At 59.1% G+C, this 22,766-nt stretch overlaps 1 protein-coding gene across 5 annotated transcripts; it reads right to left on the reverse strand.

Annotated features, from left to right (window-relative positions):
- Positions 1-66: 66 nt before the first annotated feature.
- On the reverse strand, positions 67-21,295 carry SLC6A12 (solute carrier family 6 member 12). Of its 5 annotated transcripts, none has more exons than XM_032472985.1 (16): positions 21,127-21,295; positions 18,855-18,938; positions 16,651-16,908; positions 12,778-12,912; positions 10,703-10,843; positions 9,851-9,938; positions 8,753-8,885; positions 7,505-7,639; positions 6,325-6,428; positions 5,872-5,996; positions 5,408-5,520; positions 4,770-4,907; positions 3,938-4,040; positions 2,913-3,013; positions 2,263-2,433; positions 67-1,107 (listed from the first exon to the last, which is right to left on the reverse strand). In XM_032472985.1, the coding sequence occupies exons 3-16, from the start codon at positions 16,859-16,861 to the stop codon at positions 964-966; spliced, it is 1,842 nt and encodes a 613-aa protein (XP_032328876.1). In that variant the 5' UTR covers positions 16,862-16,908; positions 18,855-18,938; positions 21,127-21,295; the 3' UTR covers positions 67-963. The 5 variants fall into 5 exon arrangements, with proteins under 5 accessions (XP_032328876.1, XP_006178999.2, XP_032328874.1 ...); XM_006178937.3 differs by lacking the exon at positions 21,127-21,295 and adding an exon at positions 20,171-20,191; XM_032472983.1 differs by lacking the exon at positions 21,127-21,295 and adding an exon at positions 20,111-20,132 and having other exon boundaries at positions 6,325-6,377.
- Between the last annotated feature and the right edge of the window lie 1,471 nt (positions 21,296-22,766).

Consider the following 22,766-nt stretch of genomic DNA (forward strand, 5'->3'; position numbering starts at 1 on the left):
TCCCACTCCCAGGAGGTGCAACCGAGCAGAAACGGCGGGCTAAAGAAGGCTGGCACACGTGGCAGGCAACCATGCATACTTGTTAACCAGGCAGGAGGTGCAGGGGGAGGGACGCCGGCCTGAGAACAGAGACCGGGTTTAGTCGAGTCTGGCCCCAGGTGCTGTGCGACCTTGAGAAGCCACTTTGTCTCTGGTCCTCAGTTTCCCCACCCATGAAGTCAGGGTATGGGCAAAAGCAGGGTGGCAAGTGGGACTGCGGGGAGCACTGTCTTTGGAAGGGTGTGAGCGGGGAAGGACCTGTGATGGCCTAGCAGTGTCTGTCTCGGGCACAGGTCCATAGAGACACACACGCCGTATCTGCCAAGTCCAGGGACCATCCCGAGCCCCTCCGGCCCCAGTGCTCTGAGAGCTGAGGGACGCCTTGAGAGATGGCCTCCAGGGAAACCCAAGACATCTGCGGCGTGCGAAGGTTGCCTCCTGGCGGTTTCTCTGGTTCCTTCCCGTGGGCTCCAGGACGCTAAGCCAGCGAAGGACCCCCTCCAACAGAATGCAGAGCCCAGTGTGGGTGCTCAGCTTGTCACGTCCAACATGGTGTGTCCCATCGGGTTCCCTGAGTCAGGTCGCGGTGTGCAGCCCACTGGCACCCTCCCAGCGCAAAGACGTGCGTTCTAAGAGGAGGCCTCCCCACGGGGGCTTCCCTCTGTGACACACTGCAGTGCGTTTTATATACGGTCAGATGGTGGAGTCCAGGAAGGCCACCTCCTTTGCAGACAAGACGGTGTGTTCCAACAGCGCGGCAGACCGGTGGCACCGGCTCTGGGCCACCAGGAGGGTGGCCCGTGGATACCACAGAGCTTTTCAGCGGGGCTGTGGGAGGGGCAGAGGCGAAGGCTGTCCGCTGGGGGTTGAGGGGGCCCTGACCCAGGCTCCTGGCTCAGCAGCCACCCGGCTTCCCGCCACATCCTACAAGTGCGTCTCCTTCTCCCCAGCCACGAGTCCCTCCTTGGCCGCAGAGGGCTCGCAGTACCGGCCGGGGCCGCTGTCCAGATGCAGGTGCCGTGTGGGCTGTGGCAGGCTGGGGTCGGGGGTGATGAGCTGCCGCAGGCGCTGCGGGGAGAAGAGGGAGTCAGGGGGTGCTGTTGCCTAGAGAGGCAAAGACGTGTCCCCAGGGCCCAGCATGGAGCCAGCATGTGGGACAGCTCAGAATGAGTGAGCACAAGTCTGGAGAAGGCAGACCGGGCAGGGACATGGTGACTGAGAGTGGGAGCTGCCTGGCTCCAGTCCTGGCTCCTACTGATGCCTGTGTCATCACAGGCAACCCATTTAGCCCCCCGTGCCTGTCTGTAAAATGACAGCACACACACCAGGAGAGCGCCTGGACCGGGCAGGGCATCGGCAAGTGCTCATTTTGTTCTCTTCCCGATTACTGAGCTCATCGCCGCTGTCACTACACGCTCAGTGAGGTCTACGCTTCTTCTGAGTAGTCGCACTACCATTGCTACTGGAATTGGTGCCAACTCCTCCTTGCCTTGAATGCAGACGTGACGACTGGAGTCATGACAACCGTATTGTGACCATGAGGTGATAAGCGTGCCAGTGAAAAGACCACGTGACCAGGATGGACGTGCAGACGTAGCGGAAGAGTCTGGTCCCTGATAGCCTCTTTAACTAGCTGAACCACACGCCAGCAGCACCTCCCACCCCAACCCCCGTGTTTTCAACGTGTGAAAGACACTAAGCCTACTTGCTACTTGCAGGTTGGGCTCAGGATTCTGCAGACGCATGCCTCTGTGGACGCCGGCTCTACCCCTTCCAGGAAGGCATGTCCCAAACCCTGAACAGGGAGCCTTCTGCATGTGGCTTGTGGGCAGGGTCCAGATGAAAAAGGAGCCCCTGGATGCACCGTGGCTGCTGGTTACCAGTTTCCGACAGCAGGAATCTGTGCTCTGTGACCCCCTGGGTCTGGCACCTTTGAGTTCTCGTTTGTGCCTTAGCTTCCCTCTTAACCCTTTGACAGTTTGCACTTGGTCAGCCTGCCCAAATGACCTGCTGGAGGTCAGATTCTGAAGGTCTAGGACTGGAGAAACCCTTGAATGTTTCTACAAATGAAGCCACTGGACTGGTCTTCAAAGACCCTTCTCCTTAAAAGTCCATTAGACTGAAGGGCTGCCCCACCCTCAGAGCCGGCCCCAGCCGTGGCGCCCTGCCTGGAGTCCAGCCCCCGCGGTGCCCCTCTTAAGGTGCCGCTCCCCCAGCGCCTACCTTCCCGAAGGAACCCTGGGTCTTCAGGAGGGTGATGAGGATGAAGAGAGGGACGCAGCCCATGGAGGAGAGCGCCAGCAGCCAGCCGATGGAGTACCCCCAGGGCGGGTACACGTAGACGTTGTTGTACTTGAGAGGGCTGTACTTGCTCAAGGAGAAGAGGAACGTGGCCTAGGAAGCACGTGGCAGGGGCAGGCGCAGGTGAGGGAGGGGCCCTGGAGACCTCTCCCCAGGGGCGGAGCTCAGCTCCACACACCGGTGCTTCCCGAGGTGGGAGGGCAAAGGCCCCCACGAACCCTGCGCCCGGGCGTCAGTCGCGTCGAGGGCTGAGACAGGAAGGAGATGGAGGAGCTCCAAGCAGACAGACAGAGGGAGACCAAGCACTGGGAAACGAAGCAGGTGGATGGAGGTGCCATGAGAAAGGGGTGGAGCAGGAACTCGACAGCTGGTGATGCTGGCAAAGCAGGGAGCCAGCCGAGGAGGCCCCAGAAAAGACGGGCGGGGGAACCCGTGCACATGAGGGGCGGGCCAGCTGCCCAGGCACGTGGGCAGGCGGGAAGGAGCCCCAGAACTCAGCCTCCTGCCCCTCCCCTCCCCCTCCCGAGTTGGCCGGAGGCAGAAGGGGGCTGGGGGCACTGGCAGGCACTTACCAGGCAAAGTCCGGGGGTCAGGAAGAGCCAGGAGATCTTCACCAGGGGCCATGGCCGGTAGCCAATCATGTCCTCAACGTTGTCATAGAAACGCTCGGCCCCTGCCGGGCAGGTTGGGGAACAGCAGGTGGGTATTGGGAAGGACTACCTGCTTTGCCCGCCTCCCCACACCCCGTGGGGGGACATGGACCAGGGCACATGAGTGACAGGCAGGGAGGCGGGAGGGCTGCCGCCCACAAGCCGGAGCCCTCGAGAGTCCCCGAACCGCCCAGCGCATCTCCTGTCTCCGGTCTAGGGACGGAGACCCGCCTCCTCACGCCAAGGAGGGTGCGAGTCAGCCGGCTCCGCGGCCCCACTGGTGCTTGTTTGGCAGAGAGACAGCTGGCTTTCAAGCAGAAGCAGCCAAACAGCGAAGGAGCCGCTGCGCGAGCCCAGCGCGGACAGCGCGGCCGGGAAGCACTGGGCAGGGGGGCGGCTGGACGCCACACCCCGGGAGCCCCTCTGCGGTCCCAGCGAAGCACATAAGGGGGCCAGTTTGTGGCCGGGAAACACCGACGCTTGTATCTGTTTTGTTCAGTGCCCTCAGGTTTCCACATCTGCTGTATCTTCTAAGAAGTAAAGAACCCGTGACCGGGGAAGACACGGGGCTTCCTCCCCTCACCAAAGACCACCACGAAATGCCACCAGAGTCGCTTCCCCGCAGGTGAACACCAGGTAGTGCTGTGGGTGTCACAGATTATCAGCCATTTGCACCTGGCTGTGACTGAGTTTATCAGATCCCCTCGGAGAACAAGCCTTGGAAAGCAGCGGGGAACCGGCGTGCACGGTTATTTATAATTATTCTCACTATTCAAGGAGCTCAGTGTCATCGCTGCCCCCGCTCCACCTGCCGTGATGGGAGATGCCTGGGTTCCCAGCGATGGAGAAACTTCTCAAGTAAAAGGAACCAGGATGGCAGCACAAAGAGCTACAGAGACCGGAGGGCCGGCACACCTGTCCTTACACGCACCCCGCACCCCACTTACCGTACACCCAGCTGATGCAGATCACTTCAAACACGGAAAGGAAGAGCAGGCACGTGCCGCTGCAGGCATAATAATCGAACAGCTGGAAGACGTACATCCCGCCCTGTGGAGCAGGGGTGGAGCTGAGGCCCTGGCCCGCGGGGTCAGGGGACAGACACCCACCCGGGGTGCCGCCCTGCCAGCCAGGGTGTGTCGTCGCTTGCAGCTGACTTTGCCCTGCCTGTCCCTGCCTCCCAGCCCTCCTCTACCATCAGGACAACCCTCTCTGACATCTGCGAGGACCCTGGGGGCGGGGGGCACACACATTACATAGTCTGCTTAGCCCTCATCTTCTGGAAGCTGACAAGTTGGGGCCGCCTCACTCTAAGGGTGCTCCCTCCCTGCTTCAGGCCTGAAGAAGAGCCACAGCCGACGCCCAGTGCCCTCTCAGGAAAAGGGCCCCTACCTCCCCCGGAGCTGGCTGGTGGCAGAAAGGAAGCCTGAAGCTGCACCAGCCATCTGCAACGTCGCAGGCGGGAAATTTAGACAAAAATAATGTTACTAGAGGAAAGAAGCCAGGAGATAGAGGGGAGCATCCCCGACAATGTCACTGGAGCTGCTGGACCCAACCATGCCTGAAACCAAAACATCTCTAGACGCCAGTTTCCTGACCCAAAAAATTCACCTTCCTGCTTAAGCCAGCTGGCGTTTAGTTTCAGTCGTCTGAAACCAAAAGAGAGGTAACCAATACAGGAAGGTTCCACCGTGTGGTCGCTCCAACCTCGCGGTGAGGAGAACGTGGCTGAGGGTCGGCAGGCCCCCACCCGGCCCGCAGGCCATGGCTGCCGCTCACCTCGGTGACCAGGAAGAGCCCGATCAGGTAGCACACGACCGCGATGCCGAGGATCAGGAGCTCCCGCTGCCCGCTCTTCCGGAGCTGCCTGGGGAACATGTCCATGGAGGCTGTCACCAGGCACTCCATACAGACAAACTGCGGGTGGAGGGGGCTGGGTGAGAGGGGCCACCTGCCCGTGCCCGCCTCCTCGCACCCCACCCCCAGGGTGACCCACAGAGCGCAGGGGGACAGAGGGCACAGAGCTGGGGTGAGGGCAGAGCTAGGGTGAGGCCAGACCCGCCTTGGCCACATTTCCGCAACAGAGGGTCCCAGCAGTGGGGCCAGAGGGGACGGCCCATGCTGTCCCCAAGACTGGGCAGGGCTGGGCAGCTGGCGCTGGGCGGCCTGGAGGAGCTGGAGGGGCGTTTGGGAGAGCGAGTCCAAGTCTGGGGAAGGGTCAGTTCTGGGGGAGCAAAGCAGGTAGCTCCTCATGGAAGAGGGTCCTGAGGCCTGGGGTTACCCCACAAACCTCAAGGACAGGCCCTGGACGGCAGGGGACCGGGAACGTCTGGTCAGGGGACAAGGAGTTCGGGGAAGGCAATGGCTGGAAACACAGAAACTGGTAAGAGGATCACGGGGCGGGGGAGGGGGCGCACCTGGCTGTCCAGCCCGAGGAAGATGAGCATGAGGAAGAAGAGGCAGGACCACAGCTGCGACAGGGGCATCATGGTCACGGCCTTGGGGAAGGCGATGAAGGCCAGCCCGGGGCCTGTCGGGGACACACAGTCAGGGGACCCAGAGAGCCAGGGCTCTCACTGCCCAGGAAAGCCTGCCCCTACGTGTGCGTGTGCTAGTTCAGAGGGCATCTGCTTCCACCCATTACCTACTCTCCCAGGTTCTGGGGAGCACACTTTCCACTCATGCATCCATCCCCCCATGTGTTCCCCTCTCCAGCCCCTGGTTTGGGGGCCCTGCTCTGTGTCAAGCACTGCCCTCCTCACCCCCCCATGCTAAAAGCTTCCTGTTACACAGCTCCTGGGACCCCTGCCCTTCTGCAGTGGGGATCTGTGTCCCCTGACCCTCCCTCCCCCCAGGCCCCAGACAGCAAGGCGGCACCCACCTGACTCAGCCACCTCGGAGATGGGCACCCCCTGCTCCTGCGACATGAAGCCCAGGATGGAGAAGACCACAAAGCCAGCCCCCAAGCTGGTGGCGCTGTTGAGGAAGCAGAGGGCGACGCAGTCCCTGCGGGGCCAGCGAGGTGGGCGTGGGGTGCGGATGCAGAGGGAACGGGAAGGAAAAGGGAGAAAGGGGTGGAGGCCGATCCAAAGACGGTGAGCGGTAAAGAGCAGAGAGAGAAAGCAGGGCGTGGGGACCAAGATGAGGCGCCAGCATGCGAGGAGAGGAAAGGGAGAGAGAGAAAAATTCAGTCTGGGAAGTCTGCTCCTACAGGAGGGAGGCCCGGGCCCCCCCCCAGGGTCCCGCCCCCTGCGCCCCCCAGGTGCCCACCGTGCCCCCCGCCCCCCCTGCCGCATCCCCCTCCCTGGGCCCCCCGCCCCGCGCCCCCCCTCACCGGTAGCAGTTGTTGTGGTACTTGTTGTAGCTGCCCAGGGCCGTCAGGCACCCCTGGCAGATGGCGAAGGAGAAGAAGATCTGGGTGCCCGCGTCCATCCACACCTGCGCAGGGGACCCCAGGGAAGTGTGGGAGGACGGGAGGAGCCTGCCGGGGCCTGGAGGGGGGCCAGAGCCCCAGCCAACCAGCGCGGTGCGTCCTGGGAGCCGCGGTGGTGGGCAGAGGCCGCTCCCTTCAAACGCAGAGGAAAAAGACCAAGACCCCAGGGAGCGGGTGGGGGAGGAGGGGAGGATGTGCTCGGACGCGTCCAGAGGAGGACATGTAAGGGCTAATGAATCTGCGGAGAAATGTCCAACCTCGTAGTAAAAAAAGTTAAATTAAAACAGCAGCATACTACTCTGACCCATCGAAGTTTACAATAAATTATGCTCGACTGTCTCCTGGGCCTGCGGAAGGAAGGGCACCCGCTAACACGGGCGGTCAAAGCCCACGGCACGCGGCAGCCTTCAGAGGTACGCACTCCTTGACTTAGTGATCCCGCGTCTGACTGTGTCAGGAGATAACAGAGATGCGGGCGCGGAGCTAAACACAAGGTGTGCTCTGCAGCTGTCTGTACAATCGAAAGAAAATCCATGGCCTGAACGTGCAAGAACGGGGAAGGGCTGAGTAAAAGCCAACCCTGCCCAGAGTCAGGCGCCCGAGGGCGTGCAGCCTGCTCCTACCGCCCGACATCTGGGCGGGAGCAGTGCCTGGACTCGCGGGACCTCAGCACATCCTGGCTGAGGGAGTGAACGAACGGACGGTGGATGGAGGAGACACCATGTACGTGTTAAAATGACACTTAGAGAGAATTAAATAACGTGGAAAATGCATACAGTATAACTTAGATGAAAAAATATATGTCTCCCTATGTAATTATCTCAACTATGTTGGAACACACACACCAGCCAGAAAAAACATTGGAAGGAAATATCCTAAAAGGCCAACAGAGGTGGTAGCTGAGTGGTAGGATTACAAAAGACTTTCAGTTCCTTTTTCACAATTTTTTTCCGTATTATCTAATTTCACTCCAGTGGGCATATATCGCCTTTAAACCAAAAGAAAAGCAATCAAAGGTTTTCAGGAGTCCGGGTCAGCTGTGGTGGGGGAAGCTGGGGCCGGTCCCCTGCACGGCTCCTACCTGGGGGTCCTTGAGGCGAAGCAGATCCGGCTTCAGGTAGTAGATGATGCCTGCGGAGGCCCCGGGCAGCGTGACGCCGCGGACCAAGAGGATGACCAGCATCAGGTAGGGGAACGTGGCCGTGAAGTAAACAACCTGCAGGGGAAGCCGACCAGGGTCGCTGCTGGTGGGGGCGCAGCTGGCGCTGGACGGGGCCCGCAGGGGCCCCCCTGCCTCGCTCAGTGTCCACCACCCTCTTTGGAGACATCTGGGCAGGGTGGGGAGCTCACGGAACTTCCCCCCCTCCCCGGCCCACTACTCGTCCAGAGGGGGCTACACGTCAGCGGGGCACAGCAGGAGGAGGAAGGAATCCCTAACCCCCCCTCACGCCCTGAGAGGCTGGGCCCCCCCTCCCTGCCACTGGGGGAAGGTGAGCAGCTGTGTACGTGATGGGCAGGGAAACTTAGGCTGTGCTTTCCCAGGCTTGAGGCTGGGGGCAGCGGTGTCCTGAGCTCTGGGGCTGCAGACCCATGGATGGGCCCCACTCGACCCCAGACGGAGCTCCTTCCCCGAGGTGGGGGCACCGTCTGTGTTTTCAGTATTACTATTGCTATTTTCATGGTATTTTTATGACAGCCGCCCACGGAAGGGGGAGGCTGCTGCAGGGCCAGCTAACGAGAGGAGTCTGTGCTCCTGTTCCAGGCTTTGAAAAGCAGGCAGCGCCCGCATCAGACTCTCTGGGTTGGAAATAATGCCCCAAGGCGAGCTCTCCCCCGACGTGCAACTGGCCACCTCGTCCACTCTCGGTGTGGACTCCTCCGCTGGTGGGGCACCTGCCACCTGCTGGCCAGTTCACCCTAGACATTGCCGTGGTGTGTCGTCACACCGTCTGACCCGACTGCAGCAGTCGCCCACCATAGACACAGACACACACGTACACAGGAAGCTAGAAGGTGACACAGCGAAATGCTGGCCGCGGAGAGCAGACCACCGGCCGTCACGCAGGTGGCTCGGCCCTGACCTTGAAACTGGCATTTCTTATTTTGCTCTGCATGTTACGTAAACAGGCCTTCGCAAGTCATACTGAAAAAGAAAGCTTTTCCTTTGTTGAGCTAAGTTAGCAGGACTCGCCTTCCTACCACTTCCCCTGCTCCCACCAGGCCTCTCCCTCGCGCTGCTTTTCCTTCCAGTTCTTCAGGGGGACGCTGTTGAGTGTCCCCGTGGACTCTGGGGGCTACAGAGAACGTCCCTGGAGCCAGGACACCTCACCTTGCCTGTGATCTTGACCCCCTTCCAGATGCAGAAGTAGCAGACCACCCAGGCGAGCAGGAGGCACAGGGCCAGCTCCCAGCGCAGGGCCCCCAGGTCATGGAGGCCAGCGGTGATGCCCAGAACACGTCTCCTGCGGGACGGGGAGATAGAGAGGGTGATGGCCGAAGGGGCAGCGAGGGGCCTCTGTCGTCAGGTCTCCTGAACCTCAGAGCTGACCCACGGTCTCACAGTCCCGGCTTCCCCACCCCCGCCCCGCCCCGCCCTGTGGCCATCAGGTTCCCACCTGTGGTCTGTGTGCCCCTGGCTGTTAGAAGGTCAGTCACGTAATCCCATAGGTATCTGTGTCTTTCTAACTCATCCAGCTTTCTCTGTTGTACAGAGAGACAGACAGAGAGGGTGAGGGAGGTGAATGTCTGTGCCAACAGGGAGCAGGTACCTGCGTGTGCACGTGGAGGAGCAGTGTGTGCGGGGGGCAAACGGAGGGCTGGATGTGTGTCGGCGTCTAAAGAAGTGACCAGGGCGATGGAGAGGCGTGTGCACGAGTGTAGGGGACATGCGTGGGGGGGTGACGTGTGGGAGCGCCTGTGACTGTGTCAGTGGGTGCGTGTGGGCTGAGGTAAGTGTGAGGGCAGGTGGACTTGTGTAAGGACGCAGGTGAACACGTGCAGGTGCGGGGGTGTAGGGGGCCACGTGGAGGGTGGGTTGTGAGTGAGAGTTGAAATTTGCCAATTTCTGTGGTATAAATTCTCCCACCTTGGCCAATGTCCCGCTACCAACATGACATCTCAGAACCCAGCCAGGCCACCGTGGGCAGAGGAGGGAGTGCAGCTGGGTGCGCGGGGTGCGGGGAGGCATGTGTGAGGACACAAGTCTACTGTGGACGTGTGTGTGAGTCTGGGTGAACGCCGGTGGGTGTGGGGCGAGGGTGGGCGGTGGGGCGAGGGCCCCTCATCTCTCAGTGATGGGGTGGGCGGTGTGAGGGCTGGAGAGAGCACACAGAGGGGCATACACGTGCATCCCTCATCCCAGGCTCCCGACAACCCAGTTTCCTCTATTTGGGGCCCCTGGGGTGCAGCACCCAGGCCCAGCACCTACTCCCAGAACTCTATGACGGGCGAGGTGAAGTTCTCAGAAGGGGTCGCTGTGCTGGCAGCTGAGTGGTTCACAAAGTCCCTGCACTGCTCTGTGGGGAAGAAGAGGGGCAAGCGTTAGCCCGGGACCGGTGGGGAGAGGTGCCCTGGCACCCTCCTCCCCCGCCCCGCCAGCCTCGCAGCCCTGTGGTCCTCATCCTTCCCAGTCCATTTTGTAGAGTGTCGGGAAAGGCCTGCTCAGGCGGCTCCTGGGACCAGCTCTTGTCCCCACATGCCTCGCCCAGCCCGTGTTCCAGTGAAGCTGGCTGCTCGTCTGGCCGCCCGCCGGCCACCCAACACTGTCCAGACTTCAGACCCAGAGGACAGCCCTCTCCACGCTCCAGAGGGAAGGCCTGAGCCCGCGCTGCTCTGGCCCCACTGGCAATGCGGTCCACACCAGGCTCCTCCTCATCCTCAGGCCTCAGTGGGCACCCCTCCCTCCCGTCCTCACTGGTCCCTGCCCCGTCCCCTTCTCTCGCTGGAATCTGTAGCCGTTTCATCCGCGTGTCTGTTTCCAGCGCTGGGCGTCGGCTCCTGGGGCCGGGGCCGCGCCCCCGTGCCCACCCGGGACCTCTCGTGTCTGCGCAGAGGAGGCCCGGCACACACAGCGCTCGGTGAGCCGGGAGGGAGGGGTGCTGTCACACTCACAATCCCGCTCAGGTTTCTGCTGTCCCAGGTGGCCCGTCAGAGGTCCCCACCAGGGTCGGCCAGCAGGATGGGCACCAAGCCCACACAGCTCGGCTCAGAGGCCCATCGCCCGTCGCCCCGGCCCAGCCCCGAGGGAGAGGCCCTGTCCCGGGGCGGCCGTGACACATACCCGTGTTCCAGGAGTGGGTGCAGGCCGTCCAGGGCAGCTCCGAGGTGAAGGAGCTGAACAGGTAGAAGAGAGCCCAGGCGAGGATGACGATGTAGTAGATGTTCAGATAGGCCTCGATGACCACGGACGCCAGACCGATGCCTGGTGGGTGGGTGGGGGGAGAATGAGAGAAGCCACGAGACCAGCGTGAGCCCGGAAGCCGCGGGCGCGGCTGTGGGCGCCTCCCAGAACCGCCGGGCTGATTCAGGGCGCGAGAGGCCACTTACACCTCATTCTACTAAGAAAAGCAGGTGGCAGAACACCATCCTGCGCGTGCTCCCATTTCTATGACACACATTTGAATGTGAATTTTTTCTTTTCATGAGAAAAACTCTGGGGGGAGCATCACTCAGAAGTTCACAAGTGGTTCTCTAGGTGATAGGATTTCAGTTCCTATTTATTTATTTATTTGTTTGTTTATTTATTTATTTTTGCTTTTTTAAAATTTAATGGAGGTGCCGGGGGTTGAACCCAGGACCTCGTGCACGCTAAGCACACACTCCACCACTGAGCTGTCCCCTCCCCTCCGGTTCACTTTTTAAAGTTCTCTTTTTGCCCACTTGCGTTTTCTAGTTTTTCTCTGACAATCGTGCGTTACTTGTAAACCCACTTGTAAAATCAGGAGGGGCGGGAGGAGCGGGGAGCAAGCAGGGAGGGGGGTAGGGGCCTGAGCCTGGGCCGAGGCAGCGGGGCCCTGCTTCTCCGGGATCCACCCCGCATGTCCGTCCCCACTGGCCTGGCGCTCGGCCAGAGGCAGGAGGTTTCCTGAGCTGGGCTCTGATCATCTCACAGACACTCCTAACTTCACGCTCCCCAGAGGAAAGCTGAAGGGACAGTTGTCGGGTCTCCCCCAGCGTGTCTGTGGCCAGTGGACGGGGACCAGGGGCAGCCTCGGTGGGGCTGTGGGCACGGGGGACCCTGGGGAGCAGGCAGCAGGAGGGGATTCAGAGGACAGACACCACCCAGACCCCACAGAACGCCACACTGAAGTCACAAAATCCCCACACGGACCCCACAGGATCCCACTCAGACCCCCAAATCACCACGCATACCCCACAGGACCCACATGCACTCCCCAAGTTCACCACAGAGACTCCATACGAACCCACTCGGACATCACAAAATCACCACACATACTCCACTCAGACCCACAAAATCATCACACGGACTCCACATGAGCCCACTCGGACCCCACACGGGCCCCCACAAACAAACCCCACTCGGACCCCAGCGTCACCGCACGGACCTCCTCACCCAACAGGCAGCCACTGTGAGCACCTAAGCGGCCTGACCCAGGGCCCCCACAACCCCTTGGCCGAGGGGAGGCATGGGGGACGTCCGGCCTGTCCCTGGGTCTAGCCCCTCAGGGAGCGACGCGCGAGGAAGCGTCCCCCCCCCCCCCCCCCCGTGGAAGGAACTCTCAGGGACAAGGAGACCCCTTGGGTTTCCCACTGGCGGCCAGGGCACTGGCCTGAATGCCTCAGGAGTGGGTGGGCAGGACGGCCAGCTGCTCACACTGGTGCCAGCAGACCCCTAGGGGGAGAGCAGGGCTGTGACCCACTTAGTCCCCCAACATGGGAAAGAGGGTGAACCCCAGGAGACCTGGGTTCCAATCCTAGTCACGGTCTCTTTTTCTCGTCTACAAACAGGTTCGCAGCATCACCACTGGAGGATTAGATGAGGAAACACCTGTGACGTGCTTACGAAGGTGCGTCGGGGACCCTGCCACACACTCAGGGTGAAGATTCAGCCTCAGGGTTCCTCACTTGCAAGAACCCCTCAAACGACTCTGCACCAGACTTTGTATTGCCTTTCCTGAAGAGCACCCCCCAACCCCCACCACATCCTCAGGGTTTTATAAGCTTTGGGCCCCACAAAGCCTGGTCCCACTTCCTGTATCCCCCACAGCCCTTAGCGCAGGATGGGGGTGGGTGAGGAAGGGAGGCAGACCGGGAAGGCCAGGGGATGGGGTGACGGGGGTGGGGGGAGACAGAGGTACCTGGAAGCCCGCAGGTGGGAGGGCTGGGGACACTCACCCTGGAGGAGGGGGCAGATCTTCCGCCAGGCTGTGACGCTCCCCTGGCTGGTGTACTGGCCCAGCGCCACCTCCAGGAAGAACACTGGGATGCCGCAGGCGAAGAAGAAGATGAAGTAGGGGATGAAGAAGGCCCCTGCGGAGAAGGGGGAGGCGGGGTTGAGCCCCCAGGTCTGGGCCCCTCCCAGAGCTGTGCTCCAGCACCAGCACCGCCATCTCCCTCCCCAGACCCCGCCCAGGAGCCCACGGCAGTTCCCTCCCGTCTGTGAGCGGGGACGAGCAGAAATTTTCCAGTCCACACCCCACTCAGGACAGGAAAGACCTTGGAAGGGAAAAGAGTGCAAATGCAGGTGGGAACCCTAATACATGCATTATCTGTTTCCTCAGTGTGCTTCACAAATCTAGTCAGTTTATTACTTTGGGAACAAAAAAAAAATGTGTTCTGTATTCTTTGATATGCTTATTAAAATATCGCATTTCTTACACTTTAGAGAAAAACTAGCAAAGACATCTTGGAAAAAATATTTCCCCTCTACTCATTTTCAGAGGGTTTCTGCCCTCCCTCAGGCTCTGGTCTGAACCGGGCCCTGGGCAGCTGAGGCCTCCCCTCTGCTGGGGGAGACTGTCGCTGACCCACAGGCCCCAGAAGGAGGCCAGGCCGGAAAAACTTCCAGCAACTGACATGTGAGTGGACTTTGAGGACAACCGTAAGGCCAGGGCACCCACCTGTCGCCTCAGAAGCGCGGACCTGGGGGAAGACGTCACTGTCCACTGCCCAGTCGTGACACCTGGCACGCCCTCTTCCAAATGCGTCCCAGCATCAGAACCCTCCCCAAACCACCTCCTGTGCAGTAGGCCCCCAATTCACAGGTGAGAAAACTGAGGCACAAACCCAAGGGCTCTGGCCCTGAGTCTGAGCTCTTAACCACATTACAGTGCTTTTCTACCGTGTTACTCGGTAGAAAAAAACAGAACGTCCAAAGGGAAGGAAAGGAAAAAACATTGTGTTTCCTTCCAATTTCCTTGGAAACACACACACATATTTCCTTTTTTTGCAAAAGTGAGAACCTTCTATGTATTACTTGAGAACCATTAAAAAATGTATATCCTGGACCTCTTTTCACATCAGTAAATCGATGTCCACGTCGCCACTTTGGTGGCCGCACGGTGTCCACCCTACACAGCTGTTCAGGGTTACTCAGAACCCCCACAGGCCCTTTCGGTTGTTTCCTTAGAAACCTGCTGTCATGAGGACCCTTGTCCACGTCCTCGTGCTTCGAGTAAATTACAATAGAGAAATTGCTGGGTCAGAGGGTACGGACTTCTTTTTTTTTTTTGGTGGTAAAATATATATAACATAAATTTTATTATTTTAGCCATTTTTAAGTGTGCAGTTTAGTGGCATTCGGTACATTCACATTGTTGTACAACCATCACCACCATCTGTCTCCAGAATTTTCTCCTCCTCCCAAACTGAAACTTTGTCCACTAAACACTAACCCCCTCGGCCTCCCCTGGCTCCAGGCGCCCACCCTTCCGCCTTCTGTCTCTGGGAATCTGATCATTCTAGGCACCTCACCTAAGTGGGATCGAACAGTATTTAGCCTTTTGTGACTGACTTATTTTATTTAGCATAATGTCTTCCACTTTTATCCACGTTGTAGCGTGTATCGGAATTGCTTTCCTTAGATAAACAACAAGTTCATACTGCACAGCACAGGGAACCATATTCAATATCTTGTAGTAACTTATGGTGAAAAAGAATATGAAAACGAATGTATGTCTGTTCACGTATGACTGAAGCACTGTGCTGTGCACCAGAAATTGACATAACACTGCACACCGACTCTACTTCAATAAAAATATATTAAAAGGAGGAAAAGAAAAAGAATTGCTTTCCTTTGTTAAAGCTGAATAACGGTTCATCGTAAGTATATGTCACATTCAGTTTATCCCTTCCTCCGCCGATGGACGTTTGGGCTGTTTCCACCTTGCAGGGACGAACCTTCTTTAAAGTCTACGGGCATCTCCAAGTCGCCCTCCCAGACTCCTGCACCACCTGCACTCCCCACCGCAGCCCGGGAGCACCAGGGACGGCTGCTGAGTCTGCAGGGCCCCCTGCTGCCCAGCCGCTCCGTGGTCCCGGGCTAGTCGCAGGGGTCTCTGAGCCTGCGTCCTCCTCTGCGGAATCAAGGCTCGGACTAGATCACCTTCAGCTCTACCTCCTCTGTGTCTGTGAAACTGGGACAAAGATGTCACCACTTCCTCCCACCTCCCCTAATCTCTGCCCCACGTTAGACCTCACCCCCAGCCTGGCTCCACGGCCCGGGCCTGCCCAGGACAGCCCATTTCTATTTCTTTGGAGTCATTGGTTTGGGCAATTTATAGTAATAACTATAAGTTTTAAAACACAGAGTCAGGAGGAGGGTACAGCACATGCTTAGCAGGCATGAGGTCCTAGGTTCAATCCCCAGCACCTCAGTCTAAAAATAAATAAAGAAGTAAACCTAATTACCTCCGTCCTCACCGAAAAATAAAAATAAATTAAAAAAAAAAAACAGCACAGAGGCAGGGGGAGGGTACAGCTCAGTCGTAGTAAGCACGCCCAAGGTCCTGGGTTTAATCCCCAGGACCTCCATTCAAATAAGTAAATAAACCTAATTACCTCTCCCCCCAAAAATAAACAAATAAACACAGAGCATGATACACAGCAGAGGCTCAGTGAGCATCTGGCAAATTAAACATTTGCAAGTGGTAACGCTCCTTCTTCTTGCCTTTCGGGAATGTTTCTAATATTCACTTATGTCGTTTCCTCGGGAAGAATAAAGGTATTTTCCAAAGGGAAAAATAAATCTGGCCAGTCACAAATAAACTCATCTAAATGAATTATTCCCTTTATATGCAACAGTCTGAATAGAGAGAAATCCCCGGCCACAGAAAGGAGATTAGTGGCCGCCCGGGGCTGGAGGGGTGTGCGCACCAGTGGGCACCCGGAGTGATGGAAATGTTCTAAACCCAGCTGTGGTGGCGGCTGCGCAATTCTGTGAACATTGCCCCCTTAACAAGGTGACCCTCTGCCTGCCACCACGTCCCTGCTCATGTTTACTACCAGTGCTGGAAAAGTAATGGAATTGCTTCTCTAATTTTAAAAAACCAGGGACAAGATCACGTCGTTCCTTTGGTCAAAGTTCTTCAGTGGCTCCCGACTCACTGAGGGCGGGGCCCACGGGACCAGAGCCCCGTCCCCCAGGTCCCCTGAGCTCCTCTCCCACCGTGCATTCTCCTCCCGCTCCTCAAACCCACCAGCTGCACTGCATCCTGGCCCTGGCCCGCACATCCCGTGTTTGGAATGATCCTCACCTGATCTCCATCCTGAAGACTCGCTCCTTCACCTCCTCCCAGTCTTGGCTCAAGTGCCCCCTGCCCCCGAAACCTTCCCTGGTCCCCTCCCCTGCCGCCCCCAGCCATCCCCCGCAGCACCATCTGTCAGACCACTAGTCTGTCCTCTGCCGCCCTCCGCTAGGACGTCACACACAGAGCGTGGTCCGCGCTGTATCTGGCGCAGCGCGGCCCACAGCAGGCCCACCGTGCGGGCTGCGTGAAGGAGTGACCCCGTCCAGGACAGACATCCGCGTGGAGGAAGGGAGGCGATTCCCCTGTCCTGTCCTGCCCAGTGCCTCACTTTGCCTTCCCCGGAGCCCGGTGACAAATCACCCACCTTCCACAGAAGGGGGCCCCCAGGGCCACAGGTGGCACTAGAACTCAAACTGCACCCCAGCCTCCCTCTGGTTCCCGCGCTGCCCAGGCCGGAGGCACCCAGGTGGGCCCTGCCCGGCCCAGGGCCCCCACCACGCCCACCTCACAGTGAACTCACCGCCCCCGTTTTTGTAGCAGAGGTAGGGGAACCTCCAGACGTTGCCCAGCCCGATGATCTCGCCGGCCACCGACAGCACAAACTCCATCTTGTTGGTCCACTGGCCCCGATGCTTGATGTGGTCCCCGCCTTCCTGGTCCTTCTCCCCCTCCTCGGGGACCCAGGAGACCACGGGAGACCCATCCTCGTGGACCGCCGCTTTTCTGTGCATAGCCGTGGCTGGACTGGGAGGCCGCAGGACGCCAAGGGGGGCACAGCCTGTGGGGAGGACAGGGAACGAGCTGGCCGCCCCGCCACCCCTGCCCTCTCCATCCTAATCTTTCCCAATGTCTGAACGTCTCTTTCATGTTCAATGTTGCTGCTGGACTGTTGATTTTCTTCCAGACTCCTCCATGACATTTACACCTAAAGTTACACTTTGCTCTCAGGACTCTGAGGACAACTAGGGAGGAAGCCTTAGCTTGCCCATTTTGCAGATGGAAAATCCAGGCTGTGACAGATGCAGTGGGCTGCCTGAGCCCTTGGGAGTCCACTGGGATTAAAGCCCAGGCTTGGGGACTTTTATCCCAAATCCTTTTTGGTCTTTACAGCCAGTCGTCATCGCCACTGGCCCATCTGCCCCAGCTCCTCAGTGTCCAGTGTGTGGCACCTGCCTAACCTCTGGCCTCCAGGGCAGAAGGGATCAAAAGCTACCAGGGTGTCAGGAGATCAAGGGGCAGGTGAGGCCAGGTGGCTGCATGGTTTTCCCCGAGCCGGGCCGGCTGCGTGCTCATCCCGGCGCCCGGTGATCGGTCCCCCCAGGGTAAACGTGGGAGGCCGCAGGCTCTGGGCACCTGATTGGGAGGGAAGCGCAGGATAGGGCCAGGGGCCAGGGCCAGGGCCAGGGCAGGCCTTCGAGGGAAGTCTGGTTCCTTTCCTCTCGGTCTCACCTCTGACCTGAGAGCAGGCGGAGGTCCTAGTGGATCCTCACTTGAGTGGTCACCTCTGGATCTGAGTGGTCCCCTCCAGGGAGACCCAGAAGTGACTGCCTATCATGGGAGGTCACTGCCCTTCCCGACTCCCTGACCTCTCAAGGAGCCAGGGGCTCCCTGGACTTTCAGAAGAATGACGCAGCCACTCTCAACTCCGCTCTGTCCCTCTCGTGGTCCCTTTGTCCACTGCCAGGAGGTAAACTGATGTCTGCAGTGCTCTATCTGGAACCCCTGTCTGCCTTCCCCTCCCCACACTCTGCCTGAGGCCACCTCCACCTCCGCCTGGGTTCCAGGAGCTGCCAGGAGGAGGTGCCAGGCTGCAGAGGGCAGCACCCACCCACACCCTCGCCTCCACCTCGAGGGGCTCTGGGGCATCAGAGTGACCAGGAGCTGCGAGGCTCTGCTCCTCCAAGGCTCGAGAGAAACACAAGGGATTCTTTTTATTAAAAGAAGAGCCTGTGTTTACTTGTTGGTCCTTTTAACCCAGGCAACAGCCCAAGCCCGAGTCAGTTAGAAAGGCGTGGCAGGGCCATTTGAGGTTATGGAAATTTTTGAAGGTGACTTGGAGGGTGCAGGTTATCCCGGGAATGGGAAAGCAGGTCGGGGTGAAATTCTGGTATTGGGACCTACTCAGAGGCCAGCTCAGCCCAGGAGGGCAGGTGAAGAGAGAGGCACCCAGTGGAAATGGAAGGCCTCAGCTCTGATATAAGAGAGGAGCACAGGAGAAGAAGGGAAACAAGAGCTCCAGGTCCAGAGAAAGCGGCCAGACCCCAGGGGCTCTGAGCAGCAAGCCTTGGGCAAGAAGAACAGGGCAGTTCGGGCCCAGATGAAGCCCTGGCGACACCCGAACCAACCGTGCATGTTGCTGCAGACGTGGGTCTGGGACACCAAGGAACGGCCCCTGAGTCACTATCAAATGAATAAATGATGGATGGATGGATGAATGAATAGACTCAAAAACACGGGCGAAGAAGCAGCAGCAGACAGGAAGCCCAAGGTCCAGTCCAGACCTGGCTAATAACAGTAAAAGTTAGCGTCTGAGTCAGCACTGTGCTAAAAACATACACATCTCACATGCATTAGTAAGTTTCGTCTTCACAGAAATCTTGAAGTAGGAATCGCTATTAACTCCACTTGATAAACGAGGAAGTGAAGCTCAGAGAGATTAAGGAACAGGACCTGACGCCCCCAGGTGCTCAGTAAACTATTTTTGAATCGTTTGAACAAACTTACCTGCACAGGGAGTGCGGAGCTGAGCTTCCACGTTGCTGTGTGACCTTAGGCAAATCACACCTCCTCTCTGGGCTTCAAGTCTCCCTGGAAGAGAGAATGACCACCACTCAACAGAGGAGATGGGAGGGCGGGGGGTACAAATGAGACACACAAAGGACAAGGAGAGAGACCGCCGTGACTTGCCAAGCTGGAGGGAAGCCCAGCTTGGGGCCTGAGCATAGGGTCACCAATGGGGTGGCCAGGAGACAAGCCTCACTGTCCCCAGACCAGAGGTAGCTATTGTCCCCAACAGCCGGAGACGGGGAGACCTGCCTGGGAAAGAAGTAAGCGGAAGGAAAACCGGGGAGCGCACAGGACGGGGACGCGAACCCCAGAGCCCAGGGTGGGCGCAGGATATGGGAGCAGAGAACACAGAAAAACTGACACTGATGTGACATTTTTATTAAAAAAGGTTATTGAGAGGAGCACGATTTATGGGTAAGAACGAAAAACCGGAATGGCAGAATCAGAGCAAGAGCACATGAAAAGGAAAGCTGGCCCAGAGCCACGGCAAGTCAACGGGAAGCAGAAAAACTGCAGCAAGTGGGAGTCAAGTGAGACCCAGGGAAGAAATCTCCAGGAGGATGTTAGACGTAAAAGCGAGCTGTGCTGAGCTCTCCTTTCCTGAGTTACTTTTAAAGCCGAAAGGAGCGGGGAGGGCGTAGCCCAGCGGTAGGGTGTGTGCTTCACATGCACGAGGTCCCAGGTTCGATCTCCAGTCCCTCTGTTCAAAAAAAACCTAGTTACCACCCCCAAAAATAAATTTAAAAAATAATAAAAAGAATAAAAGCCAAAAAGACAGCATCCTACCCTCCTGCCACCCTCCCTGGCCCCACTGTGCCAGGAACACTTAAACAACAGTGCCATCCACAGTCCAGATGACTTCCGGACATCTCCCCCGTCCCAAGGGTTCGCCCGGCTCTGTCACCTCTCCAGCCCCTAGGCCCAGGCTGCTCACCTGCTCTGCTAAGCCTGGGCAGGGTACGGGGGCGTGGGGCGGACCTCACCACAGGGCAGTGCCCCCCAGAAGCCGAGACACCTACACCCACGCTGGGCTCAGCACTGCCCGTGAAGGAAGTCTTCAAGAGGCTAACAGGTCTGAAGGTCTCCCCGCCGGCGTCTACCCGCCCCGGCCCCACATGGGAATGACCCCGGATCCGGTGGGGGTGGGGGTGGCTGGGACGCCCCAGCCCCGGCTTCAGCCCACACCCACATACCAGCTGCCATTTCCGTACACACACTGGTGCCGGCCGTCACGTCCCTTTGCACACACATACCTGTGTGCACGGCACCAAAACCTGACACCCCGCGGGCCATCCGGCTGGGCCAGTGGCCGCCTGGGCCCTCGTTGCCCCCAGGGCACAAGCTCGCCCCAGCCGCCCGCCCCCCAGCCCTGAGTTCCCGGCACTTCCTCCTTCGGGGAGACACGCCTGGCCTGGCGGGGGCGGCAGGAGCCCCTCCCTGCAACCGCCGAGCTGATCGGCCCTTCTCCTGCCTGCACTTCCTTCCCACCTGCTGGGCTCCGTCTGCCTCCCCCTCCCTCCTCTCTCACCCACTCCCTGTGGCCAGCAACCCCCCTCCCGTCTCTGGACTTTTCTGCTACCCGAGCTTCCCCGAGTGCTTCAGATGCTGTGGATGGTGTGGCGGGGGGGACACCCTTGCCCTAAGATTCTCAAACACCAGACTTTCCTCTGGGCTGTTTCCGGCACAGACACACAGGTCTCCCCAGGTCTCCCTCCCAGGTGTCCCCCCACGGCTCCTCCGCACAGCTCTCCACCTAGCAGACCGGCTGCCCTCCTGCCCACCTCTGCTCAGTCTCGCGCCTCACGCCTCAGCAGAGTCCCAGAGAAGCCACTACAAGACCAACCCCCCCCCGCCGCCCCGTCGTTCCTTCTCCTGTTCCTCTCAGCTCAGAATCCCACCCAGGTGTGGTCCTGGGATGCCCAGACAGAAAGCGATTGTGTGTGTGTGCGCGCGCCCACGTGGGTGAGCGGAGGTACTGAAAGTCAAGGGGCAGAGAAACACCACAAGCAACAGGAGAGACTGAAGCCAGAAGTTTGTGAACCAGGATTATAACATCTAACTTCAGGAAGTCCAGTCCTCTGTCCCCAGCCCCCTTCCCGACTCCTGCCGGCCGAGCTCCCACACTGGGCCCTGTCCCAAGACAACCCCTCCAGAGCTGGGCTCCGAGACGCACACCACCCCTCATCTCCCCACCTTTGCCCCCTCTCACCTGCCCCCTCTGGTGCCGGCTCCTTGTCCTCCGGAGGGAAGAGGAGATGTGGGTGGACAGGATGGGCACCAGCAACCCCCAGGCTGGAAACGGAGATCTGAGATCTCGGGAGGGGAGTTGGCCTGGCTGACGAGGGCAGGGGAGGAGGGTGAATCACGCGCTGGAGTTTTCCACCCAGTACCTGCCCTCTGTGGTTTCAAGGCAAGGCTCTGGACCTCCACAGCCACAACCCTTTTCCTTGGGATTTTCCTAGAGACAGTGCCCAGAGCAAACCTCAAGAAGCATAATCTAGAAAGGACACAGGTTTGCAGGCAGACAGACCTGAGACTGGCCCGCCCCTCTGTCATCTACGGCTCTCATCGGCCGGGCATCTGAGCCCCTGCTCCCCAACCTGTGAAGGTTGGGTAACACCACCCACTTCGTGGAGTTGCTGTGAGGGCTACAGACAACATGGGAAACTGCTCAGGGGGCTGCTGGTGCTTCAGGGGAGGTGGCGATGTTTGGTTTACTGCAAGGCTTCTGGAAGAGGGGCTGGGGTGCCGGGGTGTCCAGCCCCACGCAGCAGCAGCAGCGATGCTCGGTGACCTCGGCACTGAGGTGCAGGCTGGGACTTGTCTGACGGCCTGCCAGGCGTCAGGGGTGAAGTGGGACTTGTTGGGTAAGCGCCTGCGTCCCCTGCCCGTGCCGATGAGCTTCTCCAGAGAGGGTCCTCATAGCTATTCCTGATGTGTCCTCGCGCACTGGCACCGGACCGTCCATGGCCATCCATCCAGAACAGCCGGCGCCCCCTTCGGGACCACAGAGACGCTCCTTCAGCCCCAGGTGGTGTGGGGGAGGGGAGGCTGCGGGGAGGAAGGGAAATTTCCCTCAGCCCGCGCTTCCCCTTTGTAGCTCAGCACTTCCCAGCAGGGCCGGGTGTGAAGTGACAGCCTCCGTCTGTAGTTTTCCATCAAGCACCCCGCTCCCCGCCTCTCAGGCCCCTCTCAGCAGCCCCTGCGGGGCTGCCCCTGGAGAGGAGGCCAGAGAAATCCCAGCTCAGACCCTTCGCCCCAGGGAGACCAGAAGCCGGTGGGCGGGAGTCAGCTCCAGTGGGGTCCACACAGCTGGTTCCTCTGCGCTCGGCTGCCCCCTCGTCTGCCCTGTCCCTGCGTGTCGGGCCCACCGAGTGTCAGCCATGCAGCTCGCTGCAGAGGGGACACCAAAGGCCCTGCGATTCCCTGGCTGCAGCTGCTGCAGAACGAGAGACCCAGCCCCTCCGGGAAGGGGAGGAGAGGGAAGGGTACCAGGCTAGGCAGGGGCTGAATTTCCCAGCTCAGTCATTCATTCAAAATGTACTTCGGACCCATGATGTGTGAGGACCTGGACAGCCTTGTCACCTTCTCTTCACCTTATAGGAGAAGAGCTGCCTTGCTTGACATTTCTCCCTGACTCAAGCCCACCCAACCCCCCAGCACCTAGCCCCCCAGCCCAGGCGTTTAGAACAACTGGTAAACTCCTGGAGGCTGGAGACCTCCATCTTTGCAAAAGGTAGGAGTCCCTAAATTACCTGGAAAGCCAACCTAAGACTGGGCTGTTTCCATACTGGGAAGGGTCCAGAGTCGAGATGAAATATGGTTAAATGAACCTGTTATCTCACTGCA

The sequence above is a fragment of the Camelus ferus genome, chromosome 34, assembly GCF_009834535.1.
Source record: "Camelus ferus isolate YT-003-E chromosome 34, BCGSAC_Cfer_1.0, whole genome shotgun sequence".
Classification (NCBI taxonomy): Eukaryota; Metazoa; Chordata; class Mammalia; order Artiodactyla; family Camelidae; genus Camelus; species Camelus ferus.

Excerpts from the sequence above, each read along its gene's own strand:
- SLC6A12 (XM_032472982.1), bottom strand. Across the intron at positions 5,997-6,324 it reads TACCACAACAACTGCTACCG|GGACTGCGTCGCCCTCTGCT; the intron begins GTGAGGGGGGGC and ends CTGGCCCCGCAG. Across the intron at positions 4,041-4,769 it reads GGCTCTTCCTGGTCACCGAG|GGCGGGATGTACGTCTTCCA; the intron begins GTGAGCGGCAGC and ends CCTGCTCCACAG.